Genomic DNA, 21,615 nt, shown 5'->3' on the forward strand with positions numbered 1-21,615 from the left:
CCCCCCCCCCCCCCCCGCCATGCTGTCAAAATCCCACCTAACACTTGCAAAGCAGAGTACTGTGTGCTGTGAGGAAGTTTCACAGACATTTCAAACGATGACACTCACTTTCCTTGCCCTCCTCCTTGCATTTTCTTACAGAAACACTGGGATTGAAGAGAGTGACTGAGAATAAAAGCCAAGGCCAGCTGTTGGAATTGGTGACTGCAAGCGTTTTTTGTTTTGTTTTGTTTATTTTGAGACAGTCTCTCTCTATTATGTAGCCCCAGATGTCCTGGAACTTGTTAAGTAGATCAGGCTGGCCTGAACTCTGTATCCCAAGTGTCTGAATTAAAGGCCTGTACCACCATGGATAGCTAGCTAGAAGGTTTTGAAACTGGGATTCAAGAGGGACAAGGAGGTCAACTGTTTTTGGGTAAGAGATTGTCTTAATGCTACAGATGAAGACAGTCAACATGCTTCATGACTTGTTTCTGGCATACTCAGGTATTTGTGGTAGCAAACAAAGACAACTACTATTTGCCATCTAAGCCCTCAGCACAGAGTCCTTTCAGGCTCCTAAGCTACCTCTAGTTATTAAGGGCTCAAACTTTTCTTCACCCCAGGCTGTGCAAGAACAATTCCCCAGCTGACAATGCGAGATTCTTCCTGGCCTGCTAGTTAATGAAGCAGAGGCTGGAGCAGGACAGTGTAAGCTTTGTCTCAGGCGATTCTGAATGGCTTTGTGTTCTCAGAGGACTCAGCAGATGCTGGGTTGGAATTCAATCCGTATCCTGGTGAGAATCAAGGAAACCAGGCTGATCCCTGGTTTGATGAGAATGGGACAAGTGGAACAAAATCTCCACTATGATCCAGAGGAAATCAGGGGGACTGCCATTTGCTTGACCTTCTTTTCAAACTTGGAGTGACCACAGAACTTTCCTCAGCCTACAAGATGGCAATTCAAGAAAACAGGGAAAAATACCTACTATGGTAGACAGAAAAGGTGCAAAACAGCATTTCATGTAGGGGAAGAGGAGGCATGGAGGAAAAAGCTGCTGAACTCCCAACCTTGTGTGGCAATGCCCACTGTGCTGTTTCTGTAGATGAAGTATAGCTCTAGAAAGAGCCCCAGATTAGGAGTAAGACTCCATTTCCTCCTGAGCCTCTAGAGAGGTGGTTGCAGGAGTCAGCCGAATGACCAGGCCTAGCTCAAGGAACCTCCTAAGCATCTCAAGTGTACCACTTTTCTTGCAGGCTGCCTCCCCACAACCAGCAATTTGGGAAGATTATACTTTCTACCCACAAAACCTCTTTGTTTCACAGACCCTCTTGGAGACAGAGGACAGGCTGGCTGGAGGTTTCAGCACAACCAGGTAAGTGTTGAGACTGCACTGGCACAATAGCAGCAGGAGCCTGCTCATGGCGGAGGATTACTGATGCAGGCATGCCTGGCCCTCAGAGCCACCATCACTGTGGTGGCTCTGGAGGTGGTCTGATTTTATCCCCCTCTAACATGGCTAATCCATGGCTACCAGAGTGACTAACTAGTGACCTGGCTCCTTCTTGTGATAAGAATGCTGTGCATTTCCACACCAAAGGCAGAAAGCAGTCTTTGCTTTGGGTGACAGAATCCTGCCTAGAACACGGTTTTCAGATAATTGGATAAATATAAATTTCTACAACCAGAAGATTCTACATCAAAGAACAGATTTTCAGCTCTGAGAGCTGGAAGTCATGGCAACTCTAAGCAGCCTTATGTGACCAGCATAAATGCCAAGGTGTAAAGCAGTCCCTGAAATAGGCCACACCCTTACCATGCTGGTTCCACAGTCCTTAGTCCTGGTTGCCAGCTGGCCCTATAGTAATTGGTCTGTGGTCCCACTTATTCATAACTCTTTTTTCTTTCTTTCTTTCTTTCTCTTTTTTTGAGACAGGGTTTCCCTGTAGCTTTGGAACCTGTTCTGGAACTTGCTTTGTAGAACAGGCTGGCCTTGAACTCACAGGGAGCTGCCTCCCAAGTGCTGAGCTTAAACACACATGCCACCTCCGCCCAGCCCATAGAACCTTTTCTACATAGCAATCTTTCACATTCTTTTTTGCATATTTGAAGAAAACTGACATGCATATGGCATTTTTGTAATATTCTAAACTGCGCATATATAAAATATGACATATATCATGCTTTCAGCTATTTAAAAAAAACATGGTTCTAGGGGCTGGAGAGATGGCTCAGTGGTTAAGAGCACTGGCTGCTCTTCCAGAGGACCTAGATTCAATTCCCAGCACTCACATGGCAGTTCATAACTGCCTGTAACTTCAGTTTCAGGTGATCTGACACCTTCACACAGATATACACGCAATCAAATGAGTACACATGTAATAAAAATAAATTAATTAAAATATGTTTCTAAATGTACAATCTTTTACTACAGAGCAGTTTTGTATACCTTTCTTAACTGGCCATTAACACATTAGTTGATACACATTCAAATTTCTGCTCTTGCTGGGAACGTGCACATGGCCATAATCCCAGTTCCTTGGAAGGCTTAAGCAGGAAGACTGCAAGTGGTCGATTAAGGTCACTTAGTGAGAACCTATTGAAACAACAAACCCCTTTTGTACACTGCTGCCCCCACACTGGCTCTGTTACTTCAATGTGCATACTGCTACCTTCCCAATCCCTCAACAACATTGGCTCCTACAAAAGGAAGCAAACTTTACAGGTAATATGCCATCTCCATGTTCTAGATGATTAGGGGTGTCAGTACCATAACCCCAATAGGCCGTGGATAGGCAGGAAGCTGGCAGCTTTGTATGAGCGTCTCTGCTTCCTGTAACTTTTCACTTTCCTACCCATCTCTTCCAGCAGGAGTCAACTGAGTTGACTCACAGCAGAACATTTGTCTCTTATTTGTCTCTGCCACAGGAAGGGAAGATTAGTTGGGCCCATCCCGATCTAAAATACAGGCAAAGTTCCTATCTCTGTTGCTACTGAGATCACAGGATTACGATTCTGCTAATGGAACCAAAGCAGAGGAGGCAAGAGGTAGCGTCTATAGAGAAGCTTAACATTCTTGAGTTAGACAGGTAGAAGGAGAGAGCCTTTTACCTCAGCCTCCTGAGTACTAGAACTGCCATAGATACCTGTTTTTGTTTTTTCCTTTTGAGACAGAGTCCCCTGTTGTAATTTTAAAATGCGGTGCAAGAGAGAACGATGTGATGCAACAGAGCTCAGGTGGAGGGGTTTTGTATCAGGGAAAGTGAATGGGAAAAGGGGGGAGGGAAGGGAGACCGGCCTCTGAAGACAGAGAGACAGAGACAGACAGACACACACAGAGAGAGGGAATGTAGGGAATGTGGGCAGAAGGTACTCTTACTGGCTGCAGCTGAGAATGTATCATGTCAGGATCTCAAGGGCAGGCCAGTACTGATGTCTAAATACTAATATCCTCCCCCTGCTACCTCCTGACAGGGTTTCTATGTGTAACAGGTTGTCCTGGAACTTCATATGTAGACCAGGCTGGCCTCGAACTTGGAGTTCTGTCTATCTCTGCCTCTGGAGTGTTGAAATTAAAGGTGGGGACCCACCATGTCCGGCTGACAGTGTCTTTTTTTCAAAAATTCTTTTTTTCATACAATACATTCTGACCAAGGTTTCCCTCCCTCCACTTCTCCTAGTTGCTCCTCCCCACACCTCCTCCATCCACTGTTCCTCAATTTCCCTTCAGAAAAGAGCAGGTTTCCCAGTGATCTCAAACAAATATGGCCTAACAAGAGGCAGTAAGATGAGGCACAAACCCCTATATCAACACAAGGCAACCCAGGAGGAAAAGGGTGCTCTTTTTTTGTTTTGTTATTTAAGACAGGGTCTCTCTGTGTAGCCTTGACTGTCCTGGAACTTACTTGGTAGAACTCATAGAGATGTGGATGTCTCTGCCTCTGGTGCTGGAATTAAAGGTGCATGCCATTACCCTGCCCCCCCCCCTTAAAAAAATTATTTATTTTATGTGTATGGGTGGTTTTATCTGCATGTCTGTCTGTGTACCACATGTGTATAATATCCTCTGAAGCCAGGGAGGGTATAGGAACCTCTAGAGCTAGAGTTACAGGAGGTTATGAGCCAACAAGTAGGTGCTGGGTATGAAACATGGGTCTTCCATAAGACTGGCTCTTAACTGCAGAGCCATCTCTCCAGCCTCTTGGTGATAGACAGGTTTGGTTTCATATAGCCTAGGAGGGCCTGAAACCTGTATGTAAAGATGACTTAGAATTTATGATTTCCTTTTACTTCACCAGTGATGGGAGTGTAGGTGTTCAACAACACTCCAGGTTTATGTGGTGCCAGGGATGAAATCCAGGTTTCATGCATACCATGAAAGCACCCTAACAACTGATATTCATTCCCACCATAAAGAAAAATATTCTTCTTCTAATGCTACCATTTCTTAAAAAGATTTTATATGTATGATTGTTTTGCCTGCATTTATGCCTGTAAATCATGAAGGTCGTTGAGACTATCAGATCTCCTAAAACTAGAGCCACCGATTTGCTACAATGTGGGTACTGGAACCCAGGTTCTCTGCAAAAACAACAAGTGCTCTTAATTGCTGACCCATTTCTTCAGTCCCCTATTTTATTATTCTTCTGTGGTACTGGATTTTGAACACAGGACCTCTTGCATGCTAGCAAGTATTCTAACAACAAAACAAAACAACAGCAACAACAACAACATTATTAGTTTGTTTTTGAGACAGGGTTTCTCTTTGTAGCCCTGACAGTCCTGGAACTAGTTCTTGTAGACCAGGCTGTGCTTGAACTCAGAGATTCACATACTTCTGACATCTTTAGTGCTGGCATTAAAGGTGTACACTACTACCGCCCAGCATAACATTTTCGAAGTTTATATCAAGAACAAAGCTGGGTGGGCAGGGTGAGGGGGTGTTGGTATTCAGGTACCTGTACTGGCCTGCCCTTGAGGTTCTGACAGGATACACCCTCAGCTGTAGCCATTAAGAGCACCTCCTGTGCACAATCACTATGTTCCCTTTTAAAAGGACCCTGCCCACCTCCTATCTCTCTATTTCTCTTTCTCTGCCTGTCTCTGTTTCTCCCTCATCTCTCTCTCTCTTTCTTCTGCTGCTCCTGTCCCCAGAGGAGCAGATGTCCTAGCTCCCCTTCCCCCATTTTACACTCCTTTTTCCCTAATAAAAACCCCTCCACAAAAATTCTGTTGCATGTTGTTTTTCTCTAGTGTGTTGCTTCTTAAAATTACAACGGGGGGTGGGGGTGGGGGATTGATGCCTTTAATCCCAGCACTCAGGAAGCAGAGGCAGGAGAATCTCCAAGTTTAAGGCCAGCCTGGTCCATACAGTGAGTTCCATGACGGCCAGGGCTACAAAAGAAGAAAAACAAAAATGCTGCCGATATGAAGCTACCCTTCCTTGTGTTTCTATGAGATACTGTATTCTAGACCTATAACACATTTCTTTGGTTTTTAGATTTTTGGGAAGGGTCCCAAATCCCCCTACATGTAATCCCTCATCCTCTGAATATTGAAATTACAAGTGTGGGGTTATGGCTGTCTGTGACAGTCCTGAAAACTCTGCAGCACTCTTTCTAGTGAAAGCTGTGGGGCTTTGGTAGCAGTATTGTTTTGTTGGTAACACTCCATGGTTCTGCTCAATACTTCAGATGACAGAGAAAATGTTTATTTCCCACAGAGGACTGGAGGAATTTGCCCACAAGCCTTTTTTTTTTTTTTTAAGATGGGGGTCACATTTTGTTGCTCGGTTGATCTCAGTGAGTCTCTGACCTCAACCTTCTGAGAACAGCTACAAAGCATGCCCATCACACCCATCATATTGTGATGAACATTTTTTGATGACATTCTTAAGTTTTTCCTATGGTTACTGGTCTATATAATCTCTTGTATGTTTCCATGAGTCAGAACCTGTTACATATAAACAAAATAGTTTTCATTACAGAAAACTATTTTCCCATATATGGAACTGGGCTCTCACGCATCTACTTACAGTGGGGTCGGTCCAGAGGGAGCACCTGGAACATTCCTGGCAAGGGGCTCCTGGAGAACGAGGATGCTGGCAGAAATGGTCATAGCCATTGATAGAAACTCGACAGAGGTAGCACATCTGGGCACCACAGCGGCAAGACATGCGGTTGCAGCCTTCGGATTTGATGAGGCCAGTCCCACACTTGTGGCATTTTCTGATGCGAGCAGCAGTCATTTTTTCTTCACTGAGAAAAGAAAAAAAACAAATGGAGTTGGCAGGGAAGGTAAATGAAAAATAGTATGATCATTAATATTATTTTTTCCACATGTAATGGTATTTGAGGCTTTTGGTGACATTTGAACAGTGAAAAGGGCCTATGTTTTGGAGTCCAAGTACCAGGTTAAAGTTTATCAACTATACTACCTTGGGTAAATTTCCCAACTGCCAGGAGACTCAGTTTCCTCCCTTTTAAATTAGAAAAACATAACATTCTAATGTTGTTTTTGGAATACAAATAACATTTAAAATCATTAGGCATAATGTCTGGCACTTAACATTTAGAAAAATGACTTCACCATTCTAGGAACCCTACAGGCTGACAACGGGGAGAAGAAACTCAGCCTTTTCCTAATTCAAATTTTATATATACAAAGCTAGTACCTAAAAACTGGGAGCCCAGGGTTGGAGAGATAGTTCAAAGGTTAAGAGCAATGACTACTCTTCCAGAGATCCTGAGTTCAGTTCCCAGCAACCACATGGTGTAATGAGATCTGGTGCCCTCTTCTGGAGGGCAGGCATACATGCAGACAGAACACTGTATACATAATAAATACATAAATAAATCTTTAAAAAAAAAAAAGATATGGGAGCCCAAACCTTACACAAACTGGGCCTTTGAGCACTTGGCCCGAGAATGAGCAATTCTACGGCCAGTCCTATTACTTCCCTATCGAAAGAGCAGGCATCCCAAGTCAAAAGCTCATGCTTTCAAAGTGCAATGTTCCTAGAACCATCTGAACTGATAAGAAGGGCACCCTAACTTTTTGCCAGGGACTTCTTGTTGTGTTGGTATTTTGTAGTGCTGCTCCCAATTACAAACCAACATTTCCACCTTTCTCTGTTACATCAAGGGCCTTCAAAAGGCAGAGAGAGGGCAGCAGGATCAAAACAAGTTTGCAACTGAGACAGAGGGTGGCCAGCTACAAGATGGAACCAGTAGGGTAGTTCAGCAGGACGTGCTGCAATCTAGGCAGGAAGTGCTTCCACTGCACTACAGATACTTAAATACTGCTGCAGTTTCCTCCCTAGACACCAGATCACTATCTAAAAATAACCAAATGTACCAGAAAACTGGCTGCTACTTTAATTTAGGTACAATCTTTCTGTGGCCTGAAATGAAGAAAGCAGAACTTTAGTGTGGAAAGAATTTACACCCAGTTCAAGTTACACAACAATAGGCAACTTCTAAATTTTATTGAATAGGGAGAACAAAGTTAATCATTATTTTCTTTTGGAATCAAGATCTCACTGTGCCTTGGCTGGCCTGGATGGAGCTCATCACATAGGCTAGGCTGGCCTCAAATTCACAAAGCCTGTCTCTGCCTCCTCTATTAGGATTAAGAGTGTGTCCAGGAGATCAGGTTTAAAGTGACTTCATTACTACTGCCAAATGAGAGTAGTAAATGAGTAAATGAACTTCTCAATGTTGCTCAGTAAGACTCAAGGTTTTGCTGGGCAGTGGTGGTGCATGCCTTCAATTCTAGCATTTAGGGGGCAGAGGCAGGTAGATCTCTGAGTTCTAGGCTAGCCTGGTCTACAGACCAAGTTCCAGGACAGCCAGGTCTACACAGAAAGCCTGTCTTGAAAATCCAAAACAAGAACAAACACAAACAAACCAGAAAGGGCAAGAATGGGCCCACACCACAAAGGACTGCCACTATGAGAGTGTATTGTAGCAGGGAACTGAGAAGCCATAGTTGCTTCCTTTGTTAGAGTGATCCGGCAACAAGACTAAACTAGGCAGGAAAGAGTCCCACAGGATGTGTTTCCAGAAGCAGGACAGGAAGAGAAGTCTAAGCTGAGGCTGGCTATGTTTGCTGACCTAATGTTTAACAGGAAGACTCAGAGACATCCTCTGTGCAGCCACTGACATCCCATGATTCTGGCACTACTTGTGCTTCATTACCCAAGGATAATGGGAAGTAATCTTAGGGGGCTTCCTTCTCTTCTGTTGTCTCTACACCTCCCCAGGCTATGCTAACTCTTACTATGCAGTCATGGCTGGTCCATAACTTACTATGTAGACAAGGATGACTTGAAACCTCTGTGTTTGGGATTATAAATGCATGTCACAACTAAGGCAATTTCTTTTAAAAAAAAATAAGAAAAAGGGTTGGATAGCTCAGTTGGTTAAAGTGTTTGCCATATACAAGCATAACTTGAATTGAGATTCTCAGCACCCATGTAAAAGGCAGGTATCTCAGCCTAGTACTGGAGAGGTAGAGACAGGAAGATCCCTAGGGTTTGCTGGCTAACTAGTCTTGTTCAATTGTTAGGTTCAAGGTTCAATGAGAAATCCTGTCTCAAAAAATAAGGCTAAATGCTGGTGAGATGGCTTAGTGGGTGGGGGCGATTGCCACCGGTCCTGGGACCCAGGAAGGAGGGAATGACTCCTGAATGTTGTCCTCTGATCTCCCAATCCATGAATGTGTACACTTTTTCTTCTCTCTCTCTTAAGAGATAGGGTCTTGGCCAGGTGGCAGTACACACCTTTAATCCTAGCACTTGAGAGGCATCAGCATAGGCATAGGCAGGCAGATCTCTGAGTTCGAGGATAACATACAAGCTCTACAAAGTGAATTCCAGGACTATATAGAGAAGCCTTGTTTTGAAAAGCCATAAGACAGTCAAGGTCTTGCCTGGGCAGTGGTGGGGCAAATGCTTTTAATCCTAGCACTTAGAAGGCAGAGGCAGGCGGGATCTCTGTAAGTTTGACAACTTAGTCTACAGAGCGAGCTCCAGGACAGCTAGAACTACATAGAGAAACCCTGTTCCCATAAACAAACACCCCCCCCCCCAACAAAAACAACAACAACAAAAACAACAAGACAGACAAAAGAGACAGACAGGGTCTCATTGTGTAGTTCTGGCTGGCCAGGAATTTGCTATATAGGCCAGGTTGACCACTAAACCACAGAAATACACCTGTCTCTACTTCATTAGTGCTGGAATTAAAAGTGTACATACTGTACCAAGCACATAAAAAAAGTTTACTAAATCTTTGTATGAGAGTGTTCTGCCTACAAACTGCGTGTGCAACATGAACATGCCTGGTGTCTATGAAATTGAAAAACGGGTGTCTGATCCCCTTGGAGGGGAGTTATGGGTGGTTCGTGAGCCACCATGTGGGTGCTAGGAAATAAACTTGGGTCTTCTACAAGAACGTGTTAGCTCATTTTATATCAACTTGACACAAACTTGAGTCATCTGAAAGGAGGAAACCTCATTTGAGAAAATGCCTGCTACAAAGATTTGCATTGATATGGATCTTGGTTTATTGATAGAAATTTAAGGTCAATTTTGTTATATGTGTATGTACATTTCTACTCTTGATTAAGGTATTGTGTTTGTGTAGCTCATTTAGAAACGTAATGTATAATTAAGAAATATAGGTTAATAGAGAATCATCTATAATAGTCAAGCTTATAGTCATGCTAGTTAGGTTTTCTATATATAGAGAGATATATTTCAGTTAGATAGGTATTCTTCAAATCTTTCAAAGACCTACGGAATATGGCATTTAAATGTTTTAAGAACTTAGGACTTTACATGATAATGAGACACATCTGCTCCTGGCAGCACCAATTACTTCATGAGGAAGATGGGCATTTAAGAGGCTCCTTATGGAGTTGGTTAGGCATTTGGGCAAGAAACTGCTCTTGCCTGGACTGCTTGATGAACTGGATATGTAGGACCTGAAGAGAAATGACTTGCCTAAAGGTGAGACAGTCCTTCAAGGTTCCTATTTCATAAAAGACTCTGTAGACATTCTGCAGGACACAGAAAAAAGTGACTGACAAACTACCAACATTGGCAGAACTGTCTTTGAAATTTCTTGCTTCATGGAAAAGTCTGCTGGATACTATGGGCCTGTAGGCTGAAGATAGATGCCCCAATGGTGCAGAAGAACTTTGGGTGACTGTCCAGGCAGCAAGATGTCTCTGTCATTTCTAGAGATTTGGACTTTCTGTTTACTTAGGCAATATTCTATCCTTCTGGAGTCTTTGGACTTAAAAAATAGATAGTAATAATATAGTTTTCCTTAGTAATGATAAAAGATAAAATAGATATAAATATTGTAACTTTAATTCTTTGTTTGATACCTGTTTTGTTATATATATATATAGTAATTTTACTATGTTAAAGTTAAAATCTTCCTTTTTATTTAATCAGAAAAGGGGAGGTGATGTGGGATTCCCCTCTGTATGCTGTGAATACCACTGGTTAATAAAGAAACTGCCTTGGCCTGTTGGTAGGGCAGAACTTAGCTAGGTAGGGAAAACTAAACTGAATGTTGGGAGAAAGGAGGCAGAGTCAGGGAGAAGCCATGGAGCTGCTGCCAAGCTGAAACTGCTGGTAGGCCGCAACCTCATGGTGATGCACAGATTAATGGAGATGCGTAAAATTAAGATATAAGAGTTAGCCAATAAAAAGCTAGAGCTAATGGGCCAAGTAGTAATTTAAATACAGTTTCTGTGTGATTATCTAGGGGCTGAGCAGCTGGGAACCAACAAGCAGCCTCCTTACAACAAAAGCCTCCATAAGACCCATCAGTAGGACATTTTCTTAATTAATGACTGATGGAGAAGGACCCAGCAATTTACTGAGTTGTTACCATCCTTGGTCTGGTGATCCTGGGCACTATAAAGAAGCAGGTCAAACAGGCCAGTAAGCAGCACCCTTCCATGGGCTCTGCATCAGCTCCTGACTTCAGAAGGATTCCTGCCTTGCCTGAGTTCCTGTCCTGACCTTTCTTCACCGACAGACTATGGATGTGGGAAGCATAAGCCAAACAAACCCTTTCCTCCCTAAGTTGCTTTGGTCATGGTGTTTCATCACAGTAACAGTAATACCAATTAAGACCAAGAGAAATTAAGTGCTCTTCAATGATGAACCATCTCTCTAGTCCAAATAATCTCTCTAGTCCAAATAAAACAGTATATCTTTTAACAACAACAACAAAGCTGGAGAGTGACTAAGGAAGACACATATCAGCCTCCCACTTTTTAAATTAATTAATTAATTAAACAATATTCTGTCTGTGTGTATGCCTGCAGGCCAGAAGAGGACACCAGACCCCATTACAGATGGTTGTGAGCCACCATGTGGTTGCTGGGAACTGAACTCAGGACCTTTGGAAGAGCAGGCAATGCTCTTACCCTCTAAGCCATCTCTCCAGCCCCTCAGCCTCCCACTTTTATCCAGAAACCAATCATTTTGTCTGCAGCCACTCTAGCAGTTACTTTGTTATGCCTTGACTTGGACTTCTCCGAGGATTAATGCAACTGAACACTAGTGACTGCTTATTGCTCCCTCATTTTCTTAAAGAAGACCTACGGAAATTATCTGTCTTTGGGTTCGACTACATTCTCTTGCTGCTTTGAAGATCTCTATTTGGGCTGAGACTAGCTCTGCAGGAGAGCACTTGCAGGCACGTGTAAGTCCTTAGGTTAATATTTCTAATATTGAAAATAAACTAAAATATGAAATCCCCCCCAAACTAAAACAAAGATCTGTTTGTTCCTTTTCTTAATTCTTTTCTCTCCATTTTTCCAACTGGATGATGTCAATTCAACAATCTTCAAAAATCACATTTACCCCCGAGACAAGGTCTCACCTACGTAGCTCTGGCTGTCCTGAAACTCACTCTGTAGTCCAGGCTGGCCTTGAATTCACAGAGATCCATGTGGTGCCTCTCTACCTCTTGAGTGCTGGGACTAAAGGCACGTGTCACTAAGCCAGGCTCATTTTTTTCTTTAATTCATTTTTTGATTTTTTTTTTCAATGTGTATAAGTGTTTTGATTTCACATATGGCAGTGCACCCCTTGTTTACCAGTGTCCTCAAAGGCCAGAAGAGAGCCTTAGATCCTCTCTGGAAATGAAGTTACAGATACTTGTGAGCTGCTATGTGGGTGCTGGGAATCAAACCTGGGTCATTTGAAAGAACAGCCAACGTAATGTTAACCACTGAGCAATCCCGAGTCCCCTTTTCTTTTGGGACATAGTCTAATGCAGGCCTCAAATTTGGTATTAGCTGAAGATGACCTTGAACTCCTGACCCTCCAGTTTTGACAGCCTAAGGGTTGGGATTACAGACATGTATCATTGTAACCAGTCTTATGAAGTGCTGGGAATTCAACTCAGGGCTTTGTGTATATAAGGTAAACCCCTTTACCAATTGAGCTAACTTTTAGCACTCTCAGATTCTTTTTTTCTCCCCCAAGACAGGCTTTCTCTACTGAACAGTCCTGACCGTCCTGGGACTCACTCTGTAGCCTATGTTGGCCTCAAACTCAGAGATACATCTGCCTGCCTCTGCCTCCCCAAGTGTTGGGATTAAAGGCATGCGCCATCACCGCCCAGCCTCTGATTCATTCTTTTGCTCAAATCTGTTATTACATTTTTTTTCATACTTTTTCACTGGTACAGGTACTTTCTGTCCATGGCTTCTTTTTACTCTCTGCTGATGACAATAGATTTTAAGGATTTATATGCAGTATTTCCTCCTGCGAATAGGTCACACTTCCCTAGTTTCTTTGAATGCTCTGTAAATTATTGTTGAAAATTGGGTATTTTTAATACTGTAAGTGGAAATTGCAAATCAGACTGCTTCTTGCAGGTTTGGCAATAATGAGGCTTTTTAAAGCTGTTTCATAAGCATTGTATTTTCCATTGTGTGAGGTTATGATCAGTGCTAGAATGGAGAGATATTTTTAAGCTTTGAAGCCAAACATACAGAGTCGTTCCTAGTCCATTCTGGTCTTCAGCTCACTGTATAATATAGGCTACTTGAAATTCTATTATAGAACCTGTCCTCTGCCAGGCATGGTGATGTACACATTTAAACCCAGCAGTCGGGAGGCAGAGGAGGCTGATGTACGTAAAAAAGTTCTAGGAAATTCAGGGCTGTATGTAGGGAGAGATACTGCCAAAGAAAGCTGTCATTTGAGCATAACAGCCTTCACTATTTTCATCTGAGTAGCTGTGACTACCCACAGAGGATGCTAACCTGAGATTTCAGCTACTCCTTTCTCTTGTCTCTAATCTATGTATTATCTTCCTCTAATTTCTATGTAATTCTGCCCAAAGTCTTGGAAGGTGTATTCTGTCTGTCTGTCTCTCTCTTGGTTTTTTGAGAAAGGGTTTCTCTGTAGCTTTGGAGACTGTCCTGGAACTAGCTCTTGTAGACCAGGCTGGCTTTGAACTTACAGAGATCCACCTGCCTTTGCCTCCCGAGTGCTGGGAGTAAAGGTATGCACCACCACTTGAGACCATTTGTCTGTGTAGTCCTAGCTGTATCTCGTAGACCAAGCTACCCTGGATCTCACTGAGATCCTCCAGCTTCTGCCTCCTGAGTGCTGGGATTAACAGTATGCACCACCAGACAACTTCTGCCTCTGCTGCTTTCATCTCCCGAATGCTGGAACTATGGGGGTTCCATATGCCTGCCTCTCCCTAATCCTACCCTATCTTTTGTTAAAGCTACCCATGTAGCCATCAACTCCAAGATGTCTGGGCCTAACACTTGTTGTTTAGGAGCATCTGATGATGGGCCAGTTGGACACTAAGTAGCTCAGCTCCTCTGTGAAATTTCCTCGCTAAAGTCATATGACAGTATTCTGTAGGCCGACTGTTTTTGTCAGAAGTCACCAACATGGTAAGCTATGTATGCCAGCACGTAGAAGGACCGTAAGTCTTGGGTCAGCTGGGCTGTGTGGTGACCACCCACTATATTAGGGCCAAAGCTTCTAGCTCATGAACCTTTAAGAGAAACAATTACATCCAAAGCCTAATGTAAGTTAGGCAAATGTTCTGCACTTAGCCTTCTACAGCTTTGCTTTGTGTGTGTGGCTATATTTTTGAAACAAGGTCTTTGTACACTATGAATATGTATTACTCTCACTGGCTAATAAAGAGCTCACTGGCCTATAGCTGGGCAGGAGAAAGTTAGGTGGGAAAACCAGACTAAGAGGACGCTGGGACAAAAAAGGGCAGAGTTAGGAGTTACTAGCCAGATGCAGAGGGAGCAGAAGATGCTAATAAAGGTACTGCCACATGGCAGAGAGTAAATAGGAATATGGGTTAACTTAAAATGTAAGAGTTAGCTAGTAACTAGTCTGAGTCATCAGCCGAGAATTTAATTAATATAGGCCTCAGAGTGGTTATTTGGGAATAGGTGGCTGGGACAGAAATGCCTTTTTACAGGTCTTACTCTGTAACCCAGTGTATAAGCATCTTAAGTGCTAGGATTATGGCCCGTGCCACCATACCCAGCTCAAAATAGTGCCTTGCCAGGGTATCCAGTTAGAGCATTACCTCATAGCATTTCCCTGTGTACATCCCGAGCTTTCTTATTTTTGCTACCTGGCACAAGTATGATTCCCCAGAGGTCAATGGAGGAATGGCTATATGGTAAGGAAGGCAAGTTAAAGCTACCTAAAACCAGTATCTAACTCCCACAGGCATCTTCCAGACTGCAGTCACCACTGACTTCAAGGTTTACAATGTTGACTGCTCCTCTTTTGTTTTTTTTTTTTTTTTCTTTAAAATATTTATTTATTTACTGTGTCTAAGGCCAGAAGAGGGCACCAGACCTCATTACAGATGGTTGTGAGCCACCATGTGGTTGCTGGGAATTGAACTCAGGACCTCTGGAAGAACAGGCAATGCTCTTAACCTCTGAGCCATCTCTCCAGCCCTCCTCTTCTGTTCTTTACTTGTCTGTGTGGCCTGCACAGAAGAATGGGCCTAAGAGAGCAGTATGGAAGGTACGCTGCTGATGGCTTATCAGGTACTGAGTAACTGCAGCTGCTGGTTCAGATGCTATTCTTACTGTAGCAATAAACAGCTCCTGGCAATTGACACACAGGTACTGATATGGAAAATGCTTTTATTCTTTTGTTCAATGGTAGAGAATAGCAGCTGACAAGGATCTCATCCGTCTCCCACCAAGACAATACTAGTCTGTGATTCAGGTGACACATAGACACATCTGACTTGATGAACAAAGCAGCAGGTGATCTAGCATGCACTAGTATGGAACAGTGGTATGTGTCATCTCTACAAAGTTCTGGTGGTTGGGAGGCCAGTTTTGCACCAGGACAGTCAATCTTCCTAAAAGCAAGTGTGTGCGGTGTATCTCAACCCTACGTACAGTGAAGCATTTGGGGAAGGTATTTTTGGATTCTGGAACTGACAGACATTGTATTGGATGCTATACTCTGATAGGTTTGTTGATCTAGAGGACTGTCAAGCTAAGGTCCAGGGCAATCAGAGATGAAGAACAGGAGTGTCTACTCTAAAACAACCACAATCTCCCTGAGAAACATCCATGGCCTGCTCGCAAGATTCAGCTACTTGATACAGAGAAACAAGTTCTCCTTTTTTGTGGGGCTGAAAGGTAAGGGTTGCTCTTAAGCTTTTAGGAGAGATCTCACTCCTTGGCTCAGGGCCCCTCCCTCCAGCTTTAAAGACAGCAATGGAAAGTCAGGTCCTAACGTCTCCAAGCCCACAGTCATTTCTCATCTGACTACTTCCAAAAAAGGCATTCTATTAAAGAACCCCCAATCAGATGAGTTCACTACCTTAAGGTCCCTAACTTTTAAAAAGATTGATAAGGCCCCTGTTTCATATGCAAAAACATCATGGGGGTCATTATTCTACCTACCACAGTTATGACACAGAGCACAACCAGAAGCCAAGTCTCTAGGTTAAAGTCCCTGTTATGCTGTGTGACAATGATCATGCTAATTGGGTTTTCCTTAACTAGACTGCAAAGTGAGGACAACAGGACCTATCTGTGATACAGATCCACAGATTGCTAGCTGTTCCAAATGTCATTCTTCATCTTCTAAGCAACAAACTCCCATGCCCATTCTCCATATTTAAGCTGAACATGAATGAAGTCATTCACTTGGAGGTCATATACATCATTTCTACATTACTGTCAATTTGAGGAAAAGCTGCCTACCTAATAACCTATCTCATTCCTCCTTTCCTATACACAACCACAGAGAGGATCACACCACACATAGGGATTCAGGAGTCAGTGTGACTTAATGGGATACAGCCCACTAGCCTGACAGAGCTGGATTCTATATGAAAGAAACAGACTTCTATAGCACCTGGTGGCTGCATTTCTTTTCTTTCCCTCCCTTCTTTCTTTTTATGGTTTTACCAGACAGGGTTTCTCTGTGTTGCTTTGGATCCTGTCCTGGAACTAGCTCTTGTAGAGCAGGCTGGCCTCGAACTCACAGATCTGCCTGCCTCTGCCTACTGAGTGCTGGGATTAAAGGTGTGTACGGCCACTGCCTGGCAGGAGACTGCATTTTCATAAGTTAACATTTAGAAATTGCTCAGCCACAAAGGGAGCACCACACAGTGCCGGTCATTAAAATAATTGATACAGTCTTTTGCCTTCTGGAGGTTGGCAATTCTACTCACTGTCTCAGGCCACCAGTATCCTACAACACAGGCAGAAACAACATCAATGCATTCTTACCTATGAAGACCTGGTACACCTGCTTACTGGCTAGGCAGTACTACTACCTGACATTTGAATAGCTATAGGTTTAGAAACAAAAAAATCGGTTAGAGTCCTGCCTAAGATTCCTCTGGGTGGGGATGGCTCAAACTGGCACTTCCCTTAGAACCATTGGCTCCTCTCAGGGCCAGCTCAGCCATCACGTTACTTACATAGATGTCCGGTACTTGATGTCATCCTTTTCTGCCAGCTCTTCACAGGTCAGGCCATTATGCTCTTTCCAGAGTCCTTGACACTTCCTACAGGTCTCCTGGGGAAGAAAGACAGATACAAAGTTTCTGGTGAGTGCCACACAAACTTCTGTTTACAAAATGCCTTTGAAATGAGCTTCTTGGGTCTCTGAGAACTGCTGTCCCAATGAGCAAGGCTACTTCTAAAGATAGAGCAGCAGCAGAAGAGTGAAGCATCAAAAGGTACAGGCTAGTCTTCTAAAGTACTGTGAGCTGTTTGAGGGTGTATCTGTTAGGATCTTACCCTCCACAATTCTTCCAGCCAGGCTCTTGGCATAGAACTGAGGAATATGATCACCAGGGGAACTAAGGAAGACATTCCTTCTAACACCTATCACTCATAAGCATGGATATAAACATTCATAGTTTCACTTCATTACAAATACAAACTGAAAAATGTCATTACTTTGGGGATGAGGAGATTGTTTGTGAAAGTGTTTACTTTTGGAGCATGTGTGTGCACATAAACATCATTACCTTTTATATTAGTAACAAGAACATAAGAAAACATTAGACCAATGATTCATCATGGGCAGAAGTGGAAACTGAAGTTATGCTCAGTATAGCACAGGAAAAGACGGTGCCTGGGCTCTGGCCTTGTCAGGGGAGGATACAAAAATCAGGGATTTAACAAGCTGTCGTTGATACCTAGAGAAAACAGCATTCTGGTCAGAAGATGCTGGTGGAGAAAACTGGGCTCTAGGGTACTGTGGCTGGTACAGATGATACAAGCAGGCTTGAACGAACATGCATGGGCCAGGACAGTTCATGTAGACCCTACAGTGACCTACTTATCAGTTTAGTTTTGATTCCAGAACATCAAGAAGCATGAAAGTAACATGAGTAGATTTGTGATTTTACTAGAGCATTCTGGGTGAGATTCAGACTAAGGGGAGGAAAGAATATAATGTTCGAAACACAGCTGGACGGCTGAAGAAATGGTTCAAGCTGTTAAAGAGCACTTGTTGCACTGGGTGGCTGTGGCAGTGCATACACTTTAGTCCCAGCACTCAGGAGGCAGAGGCAGGTGGGTCTATGAGTTTGAGGCCAGCCTAGTCTACAGAGAGTGTTCTGGACAGGGTTGCACAGAGAAATACTGCTTCGAAAAACCAAAAAGGAAGGAAGCAGCATCTGTTGTTCTTGCAGAGGACCTGGATTCAGCAACTACATGTCAGTTTACAACTATTTGCAATAACAGTTTCAGGGGATCCATGGCCTTCTTCTGACCTCTGTGGGTAGCAGCTATACATGTGGCACATCTATATTCACATAGGCAAAACACTCATGAACATAAAATAATTAGGACAGCTGGGAGCTAGTATGGCCACCTAGTCAAATGATGAATGAAGGTCCATGAGACCCTGCAGAGAAGCTGAAAGTTAACTGATATGGGAGAAACTTCAAAAAGCAAGCTCAGCAGGTTTGAGTGTGGGGATGAGGCTCCAAGAGGACTTTTTTCTGGTTTGGACAAAAGACATTAACAGCAACACTGACATATTTTGAGTGGGAAGCAGACAAAAACCCTATCTAATCTGGATGGTGGTAACACAATAGACATATCTTGGGAATGTGAAGTAGGGGGTTGGTGGCAAATTTTAAACTTAGGGAGAGGGCAGCACAGATGCTGCTTAGATCTATAAGAGCTTCACGACAATTCTACTCTCCATAAGTAACTGGTGACTTAGGTGACTCTAGGCTTAGGATGGTACATATAGACACTACCACGGCACACAAGGGTGCGTGTGTGTGTGTGTGTGTATAGAGTTTAGAGGGCAACCCTGCCTTTCATCTTGTTTGGAATAGGGTTTCTCTTGCTGTTCACCATTGCATACTCCAGGCTAACTAGCCTAAGCCCACGAGTGTCCAGACCATCCTCCAGTCTCTACCTCCTATCTCATGGTATCGACGGCTGTCAAATTCAGTTTTTATGTAAGTTCTGGAGATCTGAACTCAGGTTGTTAGGCCTGAACAGCATACTGATCCATCTTCTCAGCCAGAGACTATTACTTCTACATAAGTACATGGTAGTACCAGCCTTGGGAAAGAGAATAGAGTCTGAAAACAGCTGGTGGTAGAGCAGATACAATTAGCTGCAAGGACACTGCAGTACTAATGGCCCCAGGTAGCTGAAAGGGGGTGGTGTGGTGTGAACTGACAGAAGACATAATACTTTTCACTGTAAGACTGTGGGGTGAACAGTCGGTGCTTTTAACCAATGAGCCATTTCTCTAGCCTCCTGCCTTGAACTTCTAGATTTGAGTGCTAAGATCACAGATAGATGGCACACCTGGTTATTTTGGGCTTGGGATGGAGCCAAGGACCTTGTGGCATGTTGAGAAATTACTTTAACAACTGAGGTATATTTCTAGTCCTCTTTTTTACTTTTAAATTGTATATGACATATATATGCTAATAAAAAAAGAAACATTTAATTTTAGGGATAAAAATGATATGGATAGCCACAAGAGTCTGGAACATACACACTTTTGAGTAGAATGTGGTCCAAAGGCTCCAATCAATGGTGTGGTGGTATAGATGAGTTCACATGAGTTACTGCTTCTAGGAACATAGATGTTCTCTCTCTCCAATGCTTGCATTCCATTTAGAAAACAGAGCTAAGTCAATACTGTATATAATTACTTCCCAACAAAAATCTGTATTTGCACATATTTAAGAATCTGTAGATTCTTTTTTTTTTAAAAAAAATATTTATTTATTTATTATGTATACAATGTTGTGTCTGTGTGTATGCCTGCTGGCCAGAAGAAGGCACCAGACCTCATTACAGATGGTTGTGAGCCATCATGTGGTTGCTGGGAATTGAACTCAGGACCTTTGGAAGAGCAGGCACTGCTCTTAACCTCTGAGCCATCTCTCCAGCCCCCGAATCTGTAGATTCTTAAAAGATCTTTAATCCAGTATCCAAGAGGCAGGGGCAAGTGGGATTCTATGAATACAAGGCCAGCCTGGTTTATGTAGAGAGTTCCAAGACAGTCAGGGCTACATAGAAAGACCCTGTCTCAAAAAAGAAAAAGAAAAAAAAAAGGAAAAAAGAAAAAAAAAAGACTTTGTGACTATTCCAGGAAAATGGCATAAACAACAGCTGGAAAATAGATGAGCTGGTGTCTGGATTCTGTCCTCCTCCTAAACAAGAACAACAAACCACCCACAGAAATGACAGCTTGAAAACAATGCATGGCAGAAAGGCAGTTCTTCTGACCATCCTTACTTAATTAATGGCCTGTCTTCTTATGTGAAGAAACCCCATTCTCCAGGTAAGGCCCAAGCCCACAAAAAAGCTTATGGTTTACGAGCGTCAAAGGGAAGTCCTCTGGCTTGTATTCGATACTACAGTGGTCAGCCTGTTGGTTATATTCCTTCACAGTAAAGGGCCCAGGGGTCTCAAAGAATAAGCCTCAATTGTATTCTGAAGAGGCACTGTAGCTAGACTCTAAAGCCAGCACAGAGTAGGCTGGGCAGACTTTATCACGTGGAGCCATCATCTCTTTTAAGCATTATAATTTTCTTCTCCCAAACTCAGCTAGGCTTTGTTCCTAAATATCAAGAAGCTTCTGTAATGTGACAACAACTATGTTCTTTAAACTGGGGAGAATGAGAAATGCCAGAAGGCTATTTTGGAGGAGGGCAGAGAACCCTGACAAGTAACTTACCAACATGAAGCACAGCACACTATGTCCACCCAACCCAGCCAGGACTGAGCTTTCAGGCCCATCCCTTTCCTGGTGACTTCTCCCCAGGAAAAAGAGAGGGGACACAGGTGCTGGCTAACCTAGGCAAATCATTAAAGGAGTTGCTACCAGCTGCTGCTTGTTATGATATTAGGAGCCTGCTGCCTAAGTCTTATGGGGCCCATGGATCCTTGAAACGCTAAGATATCTTGTAATACAGAGAAAACATAGGTGGCTGGGGAGATGGCTCAGTTGGTAAAGTGCTTGCCTTGCAAGCATTAGGATCTGAGTTCAACCCCCAGAACCCACATCAAAAAAAAAAAAAAAAAAAAAATCAGGCATAGTAGAGAGTCCTTTTAATCTTAGTTCTGGGAAGGACGATCCCAGAGGCCTCAAGGCCAGCCAGCCTGTAGCAATTAGCAAGCCCTCAATGAGAGATCTTATTTCTAAAAACAAGGCAGAGGAACACCACTGGAGATTGATTGCTGCATTCATGTGTATACACACACACACACACACACACACACACACACACACACAAAACAAACAAACACCAGCAATCCTGGTCAATTCCCTAGGGTCCATTAATGCCTAGCCAACTCTAGGGACCACAGGGATACAGGCTTCAGGCCACCTGTGTCCTCCAGCTGTTGAAGATGCTAGTCCCCCTCACCGCCCTGGCTGTCCTAGAACTCGCTCTGTAGACCAGAGGCTCTGCCTGCCTCTGCCTCCAAAGTGCTGGGATTAAAGCTGTGCACCGCCATGCCCGGGCCAAATTTGTGTTTTAAGGGAACATAGTATGCAGGATCCAGAGCTGCCAAGTAGGCAGGACATGGCACTGGAACGGCCATAGCCACTCAGCCTAGTGGCTAGAGAGGTC

General features: G+C 43.3%; 1 protein-coding gene across 2 annotated transcripts in view; it reads right to left on the reverse strand.

The window, feature by feature from the left end:
• Positions 1–21,615, reverse strand: part of Rnf216 (ring finger protein 216) — a 128,343-nt gene that overhangs the window by 8,926 nt on the left and 97,802 nt on the right. For both annotated transcript variants that reach the window (XM_050124391.1, XM_050124389.1), the window contains exons 14-15: positions 16,969–17,066; positions 6,015–6,237 (exon numbers count right to left, since the gene is read on the reverse strand). In XM_050124391.1, coding sequence (XP_049980348.1) covers positions 6,015–6,237; positions 16,969–17,066 — 321 coding nt within the window. The remainder of the gene's footprint in view (positions 1–6,014; positions 6,238–16,968; positions 17,067–21,615) is intronic.

This window comes from Alexandromys fortis, unplaced genomic scaffold, assembly GCF_014885135.2.
Source record: "Alexandromys fortis isolate MF-2015 unplaced genomic scaffold, M_Fortis_MF-2015_v1.1 scaffold_227, whole genome shotgun sequence".
Taxonomy (NCBI): Eukaryota; Metazoa; Chordata; class Mammalia; order Rodentia; family Cricetidae; genus Alexandromys; species Alexandromys fortis.